The sequence below is a fragment of the Gopherus flavomarginatus genome, chromosome 3 (assembly GCF_025201925.1).
Source record: "Gopherus flavomarginatus isolate rGopFla2 chromosome 3, rGopFla2.mat.asm, whole genome shotgun sequence".
Taxonomy (NCBI): domain Eukaryota; kingdom Metazoa; phylum Chordata; order Testudines; family Testudinidae; genus Gopherus; species Gopherus flavomarginatus.
Window position 1 is genome coordinate 151717766 of NC_066619.1, and position 12556 is coordinate 151730321.

Genomic DNA, 12556 nt, shown 5'->3' on the forward strand with positions numbered 1-12556 from the left:
AGTGATAATCCAGCATAATTATTTTCAGAAAAGCAGGTTGTTTCCCTTGAACCTCAGATATGCATGAATAGTGTCTTATCAGAGTATTTGGTGTATGCCAGCATTCCTGAAAATACTTTTATCAAAAATACTTGCTAACTCTCACACATGTATAATAGAAGAATAACCTAAAGTAGTAGTGGGGGAAAGTGCTAGCCTAGTGGAGCAGCAGTAGCAACTCATAGGTAAGATGTTTCTCTCAATACTTAATGCAAAGATTCAGTCAGTTTTGCATGGTGAATGATACTGTCTCTCTTGTCCAAATACATATAAAATAATGTGATAGATTTACTAGAAAGTACTCAAGAAAATTCTGTTTTCAGTTAGTTTGCAACATTAAAAATGCTCCTTTAGAGCTGACCCTTCTGAGTCTCATCTTTCTGACCCCTCTAGGTTAAAGTCTGAAGTCTGTAGGAAAGCAGATATTTGCACAGTGTTTGGGTTAGGGTGTCTTTGGGGAGCATATTTCTTATTGGTGAACAAAAATTCTAATAACTTGTTAAAAGTGAAAACTAATGTGCAGCAGTAACTGCTGAGTGGATAAAATGTTCCAATTTGAAAGACTAATTGAAATTAACTTTGTAAATTCTGTCATGCACTGAACTGACTCAATCCAGCTAGCAGTAGAAGAAAGTTAGTGTTTTGAAAAGTGTGTGGAGGGTATCTAACATTCAGTTCCGTAACTTTCCATATGTAGATTACTATTTTGTTTTGTATAAAAATGTATATAAGGGGATTGAAATTCAGTTGCTTTATCCCTTTCAGTGACTACATTGCTATCCAGTGGTGTTCCATTAATATATCTTATTGCAAATACACCATTGTTAAATACTTTCCACTGGAAAACATGCATTGGCTAATGTAGACTCAGTTTTTCACTCATCTAGTTAGCAATGTAACTTCCAAAATTAATACTGTTAAAAGTATGCATTTGGAGTAAATCTGTGCTTACTAATTGCTGAAACTGAAAGATCATAAATCAGTGAAGTTTAAAATGATTAAGATGATACACATCTGTACAAAATTGTAGAAGAAATATATATTGCATGTGATAAATTATGTGGTCATGGAATTAGACTACTGGAATGCGTATGCAGAAGGGAGTAGAATTAAGATTGTACAAACAACCTTAATTTGGAATTTTGACTTGAGTGTTTTTTGTTTAATTTGTAGAAAAATTAAGCAGTTCTGTACAATTAGGGTGAGTTAAACAGAGTCAAACATTACATTAAGTCCTGTTACGGTTGTGCAGTACATCATTAACTGAAACATTAACTTCTCCAGTTTTCTGTATTCCAAGGACCCAAATGAATATAAAATTAAGTTCCATCTTTGTATTTCAGTTATAACTAGGGAAGAATTTATCTCCCTTAAATAGATACTCAGATTTGTTTTTTGGTCAGTTGACTTCTATTCCTCTGCCATGATTTTCGGTTTGATCTCAGCCTACATCTGTTTTAGCTTCTTGGAATAGTGGCTCCTTTAAATCGTATGTTATCATGGGTTTCTGAATTTTGCAATGCACTTCTGGTCACTGATGCTGGGGAAGCCAAAGGGCAACATAGCGAACAAATGTTTCAATGTAGATTTAACTTGGCCAACCTGTTTGTATAGACTGAAGCAGTGAAAGAGTGGCTCTTCCTGCACACCAGCTTTGAAGGAGAATACCTATTTATAGAATGCTGATAAGGATCTAGTAAGGATATAAAAGATGTTACCAGCATAGCCTGAAATCTTAATTGGACCCTCTAACACAATCAGTGAGAAGCACTAACTTGGGCACATTTCAAGCTCAAATGATGATAGGACTTAACCACGATTATAAAAAACAGCCAAGTATGGTCGGACTCATTAGAAACACAGTAGTCATTGTAAATAAGATGGAGGATGTAGAAAGTAGGTCTTGTTCTTCCAATACTCAGGAGTTATAGAAGCAGCTGAATGCACAAATGGAAGCATTTTTGCAGAAACTAATTTAAAAAAACAAACCAAAAACATGCCTAACGCTACTACACTGGACTTAAACAAATGGTGTCTTTGACTTTGAAATTGGTTTATTTTACTGTCATAAGCCTAAACTTGAAGCTTCCATGTTTTTGCAGGTTTTATGGCAGGAATTCCTCTTATGTCCATGGTGGACTGGATGCCAGTGGGAAGCCCCAGGAAGCAGTGTATGGCCAAGCTGTATGTATCTAAATCAATTGCATAGTCTTCATTTTAAGACTAGTAACTGTGATACTAATGTCTTAACCAATCAGTTTTGTTTTTTCTTATATTATACTTTTCTTGTCCAATAAGCAAGCTATTATGAATCAGTTACCACCTCTTTCATGTACTATATAATGGCACAAACTTACATCCATACTTGTCTGAGTTGTTTTGGCTAGCTGTTATTACCACTCTATTTACTGTATGCATTTTGTGACATGGCTGTTTCCACTGTAGATAAACGGGTGAACTATCTTCACCTTTCATGCAGCTATGTTGATGTGGGAGGTTAGGGGGTCCACAAAATTCCCTACCTGGAAAACTGGCTTGTTTAACACCTTCAAGGAAGCTTTGGGAATGTGTAGACTGATATTCAGTGACCTTGACTGATGGATAAAAGAGCTATTTGACACACTCCCAAACGGCCTTGCTTGGAGCTCTTATTCTGTCAGATTTGGGAGCTCTGAATCAGATTCCATTCCCAATCGCTCTAGTAGTGTCTGCTATAATCTGTTTTTGTGAGAGGAGGGTTTGAAGTCCCTAATTTCTCCTGCCTTATCCAAGTAAGTAACCTCTCATTTGGTGCCTGGACAGATCCCACACCATGAAGAGGTTCCCTGTTCATCTCTCTGTTCATCAAGGATGCCAACCTGCACACACGAGTTTCTGATTCATGATTCATCCATTCAGGGAGTGCTGTCCTCTTTCAGAGAAGCTCCACGTCAACATCTTGGCACTCAGGGCCATTGGGCTGGCTTGAGTCTTCTCCCTGCCAGATATGATCAAGTCAGACAAGGTGGCCTCGGTAGCCTTTTTAAATCAAGTTGGGACCCCAGAGTGTTCATTCCAAAAGGAATCACATGTTTTCTTTCCTGGGCAGAGAGAGAGCTGAGTTCTTTCAAAGTGCTACATCTATGTGATCTCCCAAATAAACCGTCTTCCACTGGAAACTCCTGTCTTGGGGAATGGTTTACCACTACCCTCTGCAGGAGCCCTTCATCGAAGTACTTTCCTGATCCCCATCTCTCTTGATGGACTTCTTCATAACAAGTGGCAGAGCCCTAGTTCCCAGATATTGTACCTGATGCCTGGGTACAGGGTACTTTCTCTGTATCATTGATGGGGGAGATGGTTTATGCTTACCCTCTTTGCCGCTGGTGTGGTTCTGCAGAAAGTCGAAAGGATTTTATGCTTTCAGACTTCCTTATTCCCAGGGTGGCAAAGATGCACTCAGTTGTAGACCACCTCTGTTCTCCAATGATTTTGGCCAGTGATTACCCAGGAAAGTGTATTCCAGGGATTTTTCTGCCCTTCCCTCCCCTCTCCCCCAAACTCCCTCCTTTCACAACTAGCCATCTCTGACCTGACCTTCTCTATTTCCACAAAGGATAATTTTCTGTGCTTGTAGGAGGGTGGCTTCTCTTTACCTTTTGCCTGCAGATTGTCATCTCTGCAAAGAAAACCACTATTCCCTGCATACTGGCATTTTCCAAGATAGGTTTGAGGGTGCTTTAGCACTTTTGATGTTCAGGCACCCATTCTTAGGCTTCCCCACTGTCTTCTACCAGGGTCCTTAAAATAAGACACTGCTTTTTACTAGGGCTGTCCAAAATATTTTTTTAATCTCGCAATTATTTTTTTTTAAAGTTGCAGTTAATCACACTATTAATAATAGAATACCATTAATTTAAACATGGGGGTGGGGGAAGTGCTGGGGGAGTGCTGCCTCTTTAAACAAAGCACTCAGGAGCCTGGATGCTTTTTGAGCCAGCAGCAGGTGCTGTCGGCAGCACTCACTCCTCAGATAGCAGCAGTGTCTCTCCCCTTGTCCCCCAGCTCAGTAGTGACCGGGTACCGGGTCAAGGTAGGGAGACACCCCAACATCAGCCCTCCCTGCCCCCATTCTGTGCAGCAGACAGGAGGCAAGCTCCTGGTCTGGAGCAGCTTGGCTAGGGGTGACTCCATGACGGGGAGAAGAGGCAGGGACAGCAGTGGAGCAGGCAGTGTGAGAAGGGGTACTTATGCCGTGAGGGTGCGCAGCAGTGCCCCCCGAGCATGGTGCCTCCTGGGTGTGATTAATGCTTGTTTAATTCAAAACAAATTAACTTTTTAAATAACGTATTACTGCAATTAATTGATAGTTCTAATTATTTTTTATTACAAAGATTTGCATTGTGTATTATTTATTACTATTGTTTTACAAAGTATATTTTGTGTAATTGAAATCAATATATTTGAAAATGTAGAAGAACATGCAAAATATTTATATACTAAATTTAAGTTGGTATTCTGTTACTTAAGTGTGATTAAAACTGATTAGTCATGACTAATTATTTTCATCTAGATAATTTGTTTTGCATTAATCTCTTGAATTCACTACTTTTTACCCCTTGTCTTAACTGCATGCAAACAGTCCTGTCATGGAAAGTGTCTGCTGTTTAGCCTAGGAAGCTGGGACTTGCACAGTGGTGTAATCTCTTCCTATTTCATGTCTCAAGAAGAAATGTGCCCAAGTTTTCTTCCCAAGATGGTCTGATTTTCCTTTCTAGCCAGGATATTTGACTCTAACATCTTTCCCAAGATCAGAGTAGAAGTAGGTGGCATTCCTTGGACAGTTGTTCAGTACTTGAGATCTACTTATCCACAAGCAAAGGTCCTTGTGCTTTTTCAGAGCCTTGCAAAGGGGAGGAGTTGTCACAATAACTCTTCCCTGCTGAATCAGGCCCTGCATCTGGCATTGCTCCTCTGCAGAACTCTCCTGACCATAGAACCTTCATGATTCATTTGAGTGGTGGCCACATGCTAGGCAAAGCACCACAAGCCCTCTGTTGACAAGCTCTGGTGGGCTGCTTTCTGGTGCTCAGATCGTACCTTCCTGAGGCCCTACTGGAAGGATTCGATTGCATCAGCTGATGCAATGCTTGAAAGGGTCTTTCTGCAGCAGTTTTTAGCGCTATTGCCTTGTGAAGGAGGCCCGTGTACTCCACAGTGCTCTGAACAGCCTTCCCTGCCCCTTCACCTCTCCTTTTATTAGCCAGTCTTAGCTTCTCCCTAGTTTCTCCTTCCCTTCCTGGTCATTGCTAGTCAGATCCTTTCATCCATACAGATGGTGGCTATGCATCACCAGAGTCCTGTCTCCACTACATCCTTCACCATTTATATCGGTGGTGGAGCAGCTGCAGTGATGAGCTACAACTCTTAAACTGGTCATTGTAAATGAGGCCAGGACTTGTGGACTATCTAAACTATTTAGCTTTGTATTCATTGGTGCTTAAATTAACACCACTGCAGTTGCACCTGTTGACTACAGGTACAGAATGTGCTCATCGGATTCTTCATACTTAATCAGTTGTCAGTGATTGTCTTAAAATGCTATAGGTATCCTGTGAGTTTCAGGTACAGTGGTGAGTTTCGGATGCAGTGGTGGTGAGAATTTGTTCAACCAGTCAGTAACTGGATAGCTATATGTAGCTTCATGCTGCAACAAAGTGACCGTGCACACCTCAATCTGCCTGATCTCCCGCTCTCCAGGTTTAACCGTTTCAGACAGTGCAGAAGTATTTCTCCTCTGAATAGAATTATTGCGTAGTTTGGAACATCATTGTTTCTGTTCTGCTTTGTGAAGCATTCATCAATTGCTACTGGTGGCAGAGAGGTTACTGTTGTGTTCTAGTCTGGCTGGTAAGAATTTCCAGAAGTAAGGCGTAGGCTTGCTGGCTCTGGGCCTCACCTTGCCAGGTGCCGTGCATTGAGTAGCTTTTACTGGCAATGTGTACCTGCTTTCATTGTCAGTAATACTTGCAATGTAACGTTTAGAGGATGAAGGCAATGCCAAACCCTCTGTTATCTTCCATACTACAGGGTGATTGAAATCCTTTAAGAATGGCCAAGTGGACTGGGATTAAGGAAAAGTGTAAATATTAGATGTCTTGACTCCATTGGCTGTCATTGGAGATGGCTGATACTTAATGTTACAGGGTTCAAAATTGTTAGCAAAGAAGGCAGGGAGAGGTTCAAGAGCTCAGATAAGTGCACGGTTTCTGGTCCGTAAAGGAAGCTTGCTGTCCTGGGGCAAAGTTTCTCCTTAGAATTAGTATCTCTCCATGGAATGCCCTTCATCACAGGCAGTGTCTAACTCGGCCACATTGGGCAGTCATGCTGTACAGAATGACTGTTAGGGTAAGCTCTAAGGACAGGCACAACAGAGGTGAGGTGCTGCCCTGGTGTTTCTAAAAATGTGTGCATATATGCCATCGTTGAAAGGAAAATGAGATTGAGACTGAGAATCAACCTAGCTTTGTGAGACAAAAACAAAGGAATGGCAAATAGGTCAAGCAAGCTATTGACATGCGCACATAATGCTAAACCTGGATGCTACGAAAGCGCTATCAAAATTATATGTAGGCACATTGGTCCCATACTCCATATCTTTAATACAGCTGTAGGGATGGTTTCCACTGTTAGACCATGTTAAGAGGGGGTAGCCTAATATTGCTAATAATTCAAAGTCAGACTGTTCTTTGCTATTGGATGTGTAATTATGGAAGTGGAGTAGGTATCTTAAAAATTACACTGACAGTTAATTCTTCTTTGCAACTGGTCTTTGTAAATCTGTTGTAATATTAACTGTAGCAAGTTGTGTTGCTGTTTTGCTTTCCTAAAGGGATATTTATTGCATTAAGTATGTTAGTGACTTCTTTCATAGTTACAGTTAAAACATACAGTTCTGAGAGGGGAACTGGTGTTTTTCTGGAAGTATTCAGCAATGTGCCAGATGTCTGCAATCCAGACATGCACCATTATGCAGGATTTTGACATCACCCATGTTTGACTGACATTAGAACTATAAATATTAGGTACAAAATGTCTGTATGTGTATCTGCTGACCAAAGAGATAATGCAAGATTGATTCACGTGTTTCTGTACACTTCTGGAATGTCTTGTCAGGTTCTAGATTTTCCCATTGGCTTTGTGGCTATGCTATTTTGGTTTATGAAACATTTAAGTAAAACTTGAGAAAATAAGCTTCTCCCCCACCCCATGCCTTTGTTCCTGCCTTCCTGTGGGAACATGTCTGTTGACTTGACACTCCCAACTCTGAGTGCTGTTGTGAGCCCAGGCAGAATGTGGTCACTCTTTTTCTGTCCAGTACTTTTTCTGTCCAGTACTTTCACACTTCTAGGTAGGAGAACTCGGTAATTACAAAGTAGACATCATATAGTACACTGGGCTCTTGGATAGAATGTATGGGATTCAGATACTTCTGTGATGGGACATGTACAAATACCTTGGAAGAGACATGGTGTGTCTTTGTTTGAAGAGGAAAAAAAAAAATAAAAAAATATTCATTTGACTCACTGGTTGGTCTTGGAAAGTGAAAATCTTATCTACTGCCTTCAGCAACTTAGCTGGAAAGTTAGGTAAAAATGAGCTTTACCAGAGCTTTTTCATTCACAGCTAACTCTGCTGGAGTACCTGGGCAGGAGCCTTTTTTTTGAGCTGTAGCCTCTGTTTCAGCCAGTAGCGTTTAGTAAGTTCCCTTATCTCCTTTTGAGTTGGGAGGGAGTGGTTAGCTCAGGGTCATATAATTAATATAACTAGTCTTATGAGCTCTGTTTAAATTCTAGTTGCACTTAATTTTAAAGTTAGATCTTTATTTTTATTTCCAGGAGATTCATAAGAAGGTGATGTCCCTACAGTTCAGTGAATGTCACACTAAGATTCGTCATGTTGACGCACATGCAACCTTGAGTGATGGTGTAGTCGTGCAGGTTATGGGGGAACTGTCTAACAATGGGCAACCAATGAGGAAGTTTATGCAAACTTTTGTTCTGGCTCCAGAAGTAAGTACGTACTGGAATGTGATTGCCTTGAACTTGATGAAGGCTGAGGCCCTGGGGTTTTTCACCTTCCTCTGCAGCCTGGGGCAAAGTTCACTTGCAGTTTTAAGCTAGTGTAAATGGTAGATTCTCTGTAACTTGAAGTCTATCAGTCATATTTTGAGGACTTCAGTGATTCAGCCAGAGGTTAGGGGTCTATTACAGGGGTGAGTGGGTGGGTTCTGTGGCCTGCAGTGTGTAGGAGGTCAGTAGATGATCACCATGGTCCCTTCTGACCTTAAAGTCTTTGAATCTGAGACAGAAACCTGGCCTGTAGGTAGGGTCTGGCCCATTAGATTGTAAGTAGTACTTCATAAGGCCTTGACTTTTGGAGTCTTAGCCCACAGACCATAATTCAATGTAATTTGTCCCTTTCACAAAAGGAATTTTACACCCTTGACTTAATCTTATTCAACTCATTGTGCTCCTGTCATGTTTGGGTAATGCAAAGTCACTGGAGACAAACACACAAGTATTTGGTTTAAGCAACACAAGTCATGACTTACATGATCCTTATATAAGGGAATGCAGTACGAAAAGGAATCATTTCCTATTCCCAATGCTTGTATTCCTTTTTATTAGAAACCTTTATTAGATTCTTTGAACTCTAATGTGTGTAAAACTTACCTGTTTTGAGTAGCTCCTTTAACTTGTACATTTTTTTTTCTAAGTAGAAGCAGAAATAATTGCCTCCATTTTAAAATAGCTTTTTTGGAGAGAAGCAGGGGTGAAAGTAGAAATAGGGACTTACTGATATGGGGCTGGGTTGGGGCCAGCTCTGGCCACTGGAAGGGGCAGGGCCTTGGGTTGAAGGGGTGGGGATGGGGGGGTCAGAGCCAGCCCTGGTCCGCCTTGCACTGGTACGTACCCTTCTCTGATGGGGTAGCAGCGGCAGCTCGGGGCTCCAGCAGCAGTTTAAAGGGCCCAGGGCTTAGCCAGTGCTACATCCCTGGCCCTTTAAACCACTGCCAGAGCCCCCAGCTGCCACTGCTACCCCAGGGCTCCGGCAGCAGGGCTCAGGGGCTATTTAAAGGGCCGAGGGCTCCCCTGCCTCTACTGTCCTGGGCCCTTTAAATAGCCACTGGAGCTTGCTGGAGCCCTCAGGTAGCAGTGGCAGCCGGGGGCTCCAGCAGCGGTCTAAAGGGCTGGGGATGTAGAGGCAGCAGGAGCCCTGGACCCTTTAAATAGTCCCTGGAGCCCCGCTGCTACTCCAGGGCTCCGGGGGCCATTTAAAGGGCCCAGGACCCCCCTGCTTCTATCGCCCTGGCCTATTAAATAGCCCCCAGTGCCCTGGGGTAGCGGCGGCGGCGGGGCTCTGGCAGCTATTTAAAGGGCCCAGGGCAGTAGAGGCAGTGGGAGCCCCAGCCCTTTAAATAACCCTTGAAGCCCTGATGCTGCTACCCCAGGGCTCCAGCAGTGGGGCTCTGGCGGAAATTTAAAGGGCTTGGGGCTCCAGCCGTTGCTGGGAGCCCCAGGCCCTTTAAATTGCTACCTGGGGAAGCCAGGCTGCCCTGGTAAGGTGCACCGGCTCTTGCTGGTACACCATACCAGCGCATGCCAGCTTACTTTCACCTCTGGAAAGAAGTCTCTCAAATGAGTATCCATGAAATAAATGAATTTTTATATTCAGTAATTAAAGCATAAAGTTACTGTCAGTATAAACACTCAGGACTTATCTTAATTCTTGAAGTTTTTTGACTGATTCTTCGATCGCAGCTATAGGATTTGGTTATTTGTGTAGTTTAAAAAAAATAGCTACATACAAACCTGCATTAATGAGATGAGTAGACATCAAAGATTATTTTAAAAGTACTGAACTTTATGTAATTTTATTGACGCTTGTATTATGGGAGTGGCCGCACTAGAAGTGTGGATCTGAAGTAATGAGTGTTGTAACAAAGCTTACCGTTCTAGTCAATCAGCAGTAAAGACCACTCATCCATCTGTTCAAGTAACTTACAAATGTGTACGCTTTTCCCTTCCATAGGGATCTGTTCCAAATAAGTTCTATGTGCATAATGATATATTCCGCTATGAAGATGAAGTATTTGGAGACTCTGAGGCTGAACTTGATGAAGGTGAGAACGTAATTTCTGTAGGCCTTGGCTTCATTTGTACTTCTCTTCATTTTCCTTGGCAAATAGCCTCTTGTTTCACGTCTCTAGACAAATAAGTACTTTCTCATATGTGCTTCTGTATATTGTACAGAATTTTTGTTAGAGTTGAAGTCTTAAGGTTATAATTTTGCTCCTGTGATATGCAGAATGTCTTTTGTAGTACCCAGTAGAGATATGGTTTGCGTATTGATGGTTGCACTCTTACATCTGGGAGAAGCTTAATTAAGAATGGAAATGAAATGAGCAACAGTGAATTTGGAAATTAAAGTATCACTTCACCTTTGGAAGTTTAGCTATACTGTTTGTCAAAAGGCATATCAGTGAAGCAAGTCAGAGTGTAATTGCATGTTTTACTCAGCACTGTGACCTTAGCCCTGAAGCTGAATCAGATGTTTGAGTGCCACGGGACAGTCCTCCACTCCTCATTTAAATATACAGCTTTCCGCAAAGTATGAACCCTCTGTTTGATAATATCCAGCAGGGATTTGCAGGGGTGGTTTCCTGAATGAGCACCTCTGCTCACTTACCAGTTTAGTGGGCAATTTAGAGTAGGCTTGCCATGTGTCCAGAGTACATGCTAACCTCAATGCTCTGACCATTGGAGCCACTCACTTTCTCTTTTGTGGATCCAGATATTTCATGCCCTCTACAGAAATAGTTGTACCCCTTGAGCACTCTCAGCTCTTTCCAACTGTTAAAGGCAAGATCAGCGCTCCCTGTCTCATCATTGGCCAAATTTTTTAATCACTTTAAACAAGTGATCAACTAATGGGTATATTTAGTGTTAAATATGTAGCTTTATTTCACTCCCAGTAGCTGGTTGAGATACAGCATTTCTTGTCCCATTTTTTTTTTCTGCTAATTGCTTTGGTTCTGTGACATACTGGAGAAGTCTAGGTTCAGCTTGTGTGCCTCTTGTTTTGGCAAGATTTCCACTCCGTACAAACCTACTTTGTGCTTCATCTGCACACATGATGAACAGTATTTAGAGAGATTCACAGCCTGTATAGCCTTTACTCATGTCTAGAAAGACTGCTGGCTCTCTCCCTCTCTTTCTGAGGAGCTTTAGAAGGCGACTTGGACCGGACTAGAGAGTGTAAATATATCAATCCTTTGACCCTTCTTGGCTGCCAGGTCTTGGGTCAAGTTGGAGGCTGAGTCTTAGTGGCCAGAGACATCCAAGAAGCCCAGCAAGTCTGGAGATATGTTGGGTGTGAAGCCATCTGCTTCCTCTCTTGTCTTGAGACAGGTGTCGAAAAAGCTTATTGCCCTCTTCCTTCTGCAGTCTTGGTGGCAAAATATTACCTAGGAGTGCCAGTGAAATCCAAATACCTAGGGCTTGCCTGAATATAAAGATGAGGTTTTTTTAAATGAGATTTTAATCTGATTTTTTGAGCTGAATTGCTGTAAAAGGGGGCATAGACTTTTTTTTATTTATTTAAAACAGACTTGTTCTTCTTCGAGTGATTGCTCACATCCATTCCAGTTAGGTGTGCGCGCCGCGCGTGCACGTTCGTCGGAAACTTTTTACCCTGGCAACTCCAGTGGGCCGGCAGGTCGCCCCCTAGAGTGGCGCCGCCATGGCGCTCGATATATACCCCTGCCGGCCCACCCGCTCCTCAGTTCCTTCTTACCGCCGTGTCGGTCGTTGGAACTGTGGAGCGCGGCATAGCTGTCCTCCACGTCGCTAGCTCTCCTTGTTAACTACCGTTATTGTTACAGTTGTTAGTTAGATCGTTAAGTGTAGTTAGTTAAGTAATTAGGTGTAAATAGTATTGTAGATAGTTGTTCGCCGGTCTGGGCTGTAGCCCTTTCCGGCACCCGGCACCGGGCTCATGCCTGGTTCGCCGGGCTTTAAGCAGTGTGCGGCCTGTAAGAAGCCTATGCCTACCAGCGACCCCCACGACGCGTGTCTGAAGTGCCTGGGGGAATCGCACAGGTCGGACAAGTGCCGCATCTGCAAGGCTTTTAAGCCCAGGACAAAGAAGGAGAGAGACCAAAGACTCAGGACTCTCCTCATGGAGGCGGCACTTGACCCGGCAGCTTCACAGGCCGTGATCTCGGCGCCGGCACCGGATCGCACCGGGAAGACTCCCCGGCACCGACCTTCCCCGGCACCGGGTGCAGAGGCGAGACCGTCAGCGTCTGCTACTCCAGCCAGGCAGACCCGATTGGAGCGCCCGGCATCGACATCGGCCGCGGCACCACCGGCACCGTCGACTCTGGGCCCGGTGGGTCCGTCGAGTCCGGTGCCGCCAAGCTCCCCCATAAGATCTGGGGTTGAGCTATTGGTCCCATCCACGCCGGAGACCT

At 43.2% G+C, this 12556-nt stretch overlaps 1 protein-coding gene across 2 annotated transcripts in view; it reads left to right on the forward strand.

Moving 5' to 3' along the window:
• G3BP2 (G3BP stress granule assembly factor 2) overlaps positions 1 to 12556 on the forward strand; it is a 56077-nt gene that overhangs the window by 21717 nt on the left and 21804 nt on the right. For both annotated transcript variants that reach the window (XM_050945030.1, XM_050945031.1), the window contains exons 3-5: positions 2142 to 2223; positions 7917 to 8090; positions 10114 to 10204. In XM_050945030.1, the coding sequence (XP_050800987.1) occupies positions 2142 to 2223; positions 7917 to 8090; positions 10114 to 10204 (347 nt within the window). The remainder of the gene's footprint in view (positions 1 to 2141; positions 2224 to 7916; positions 8091 to 10113; positions 10205 to 12556) is intronic.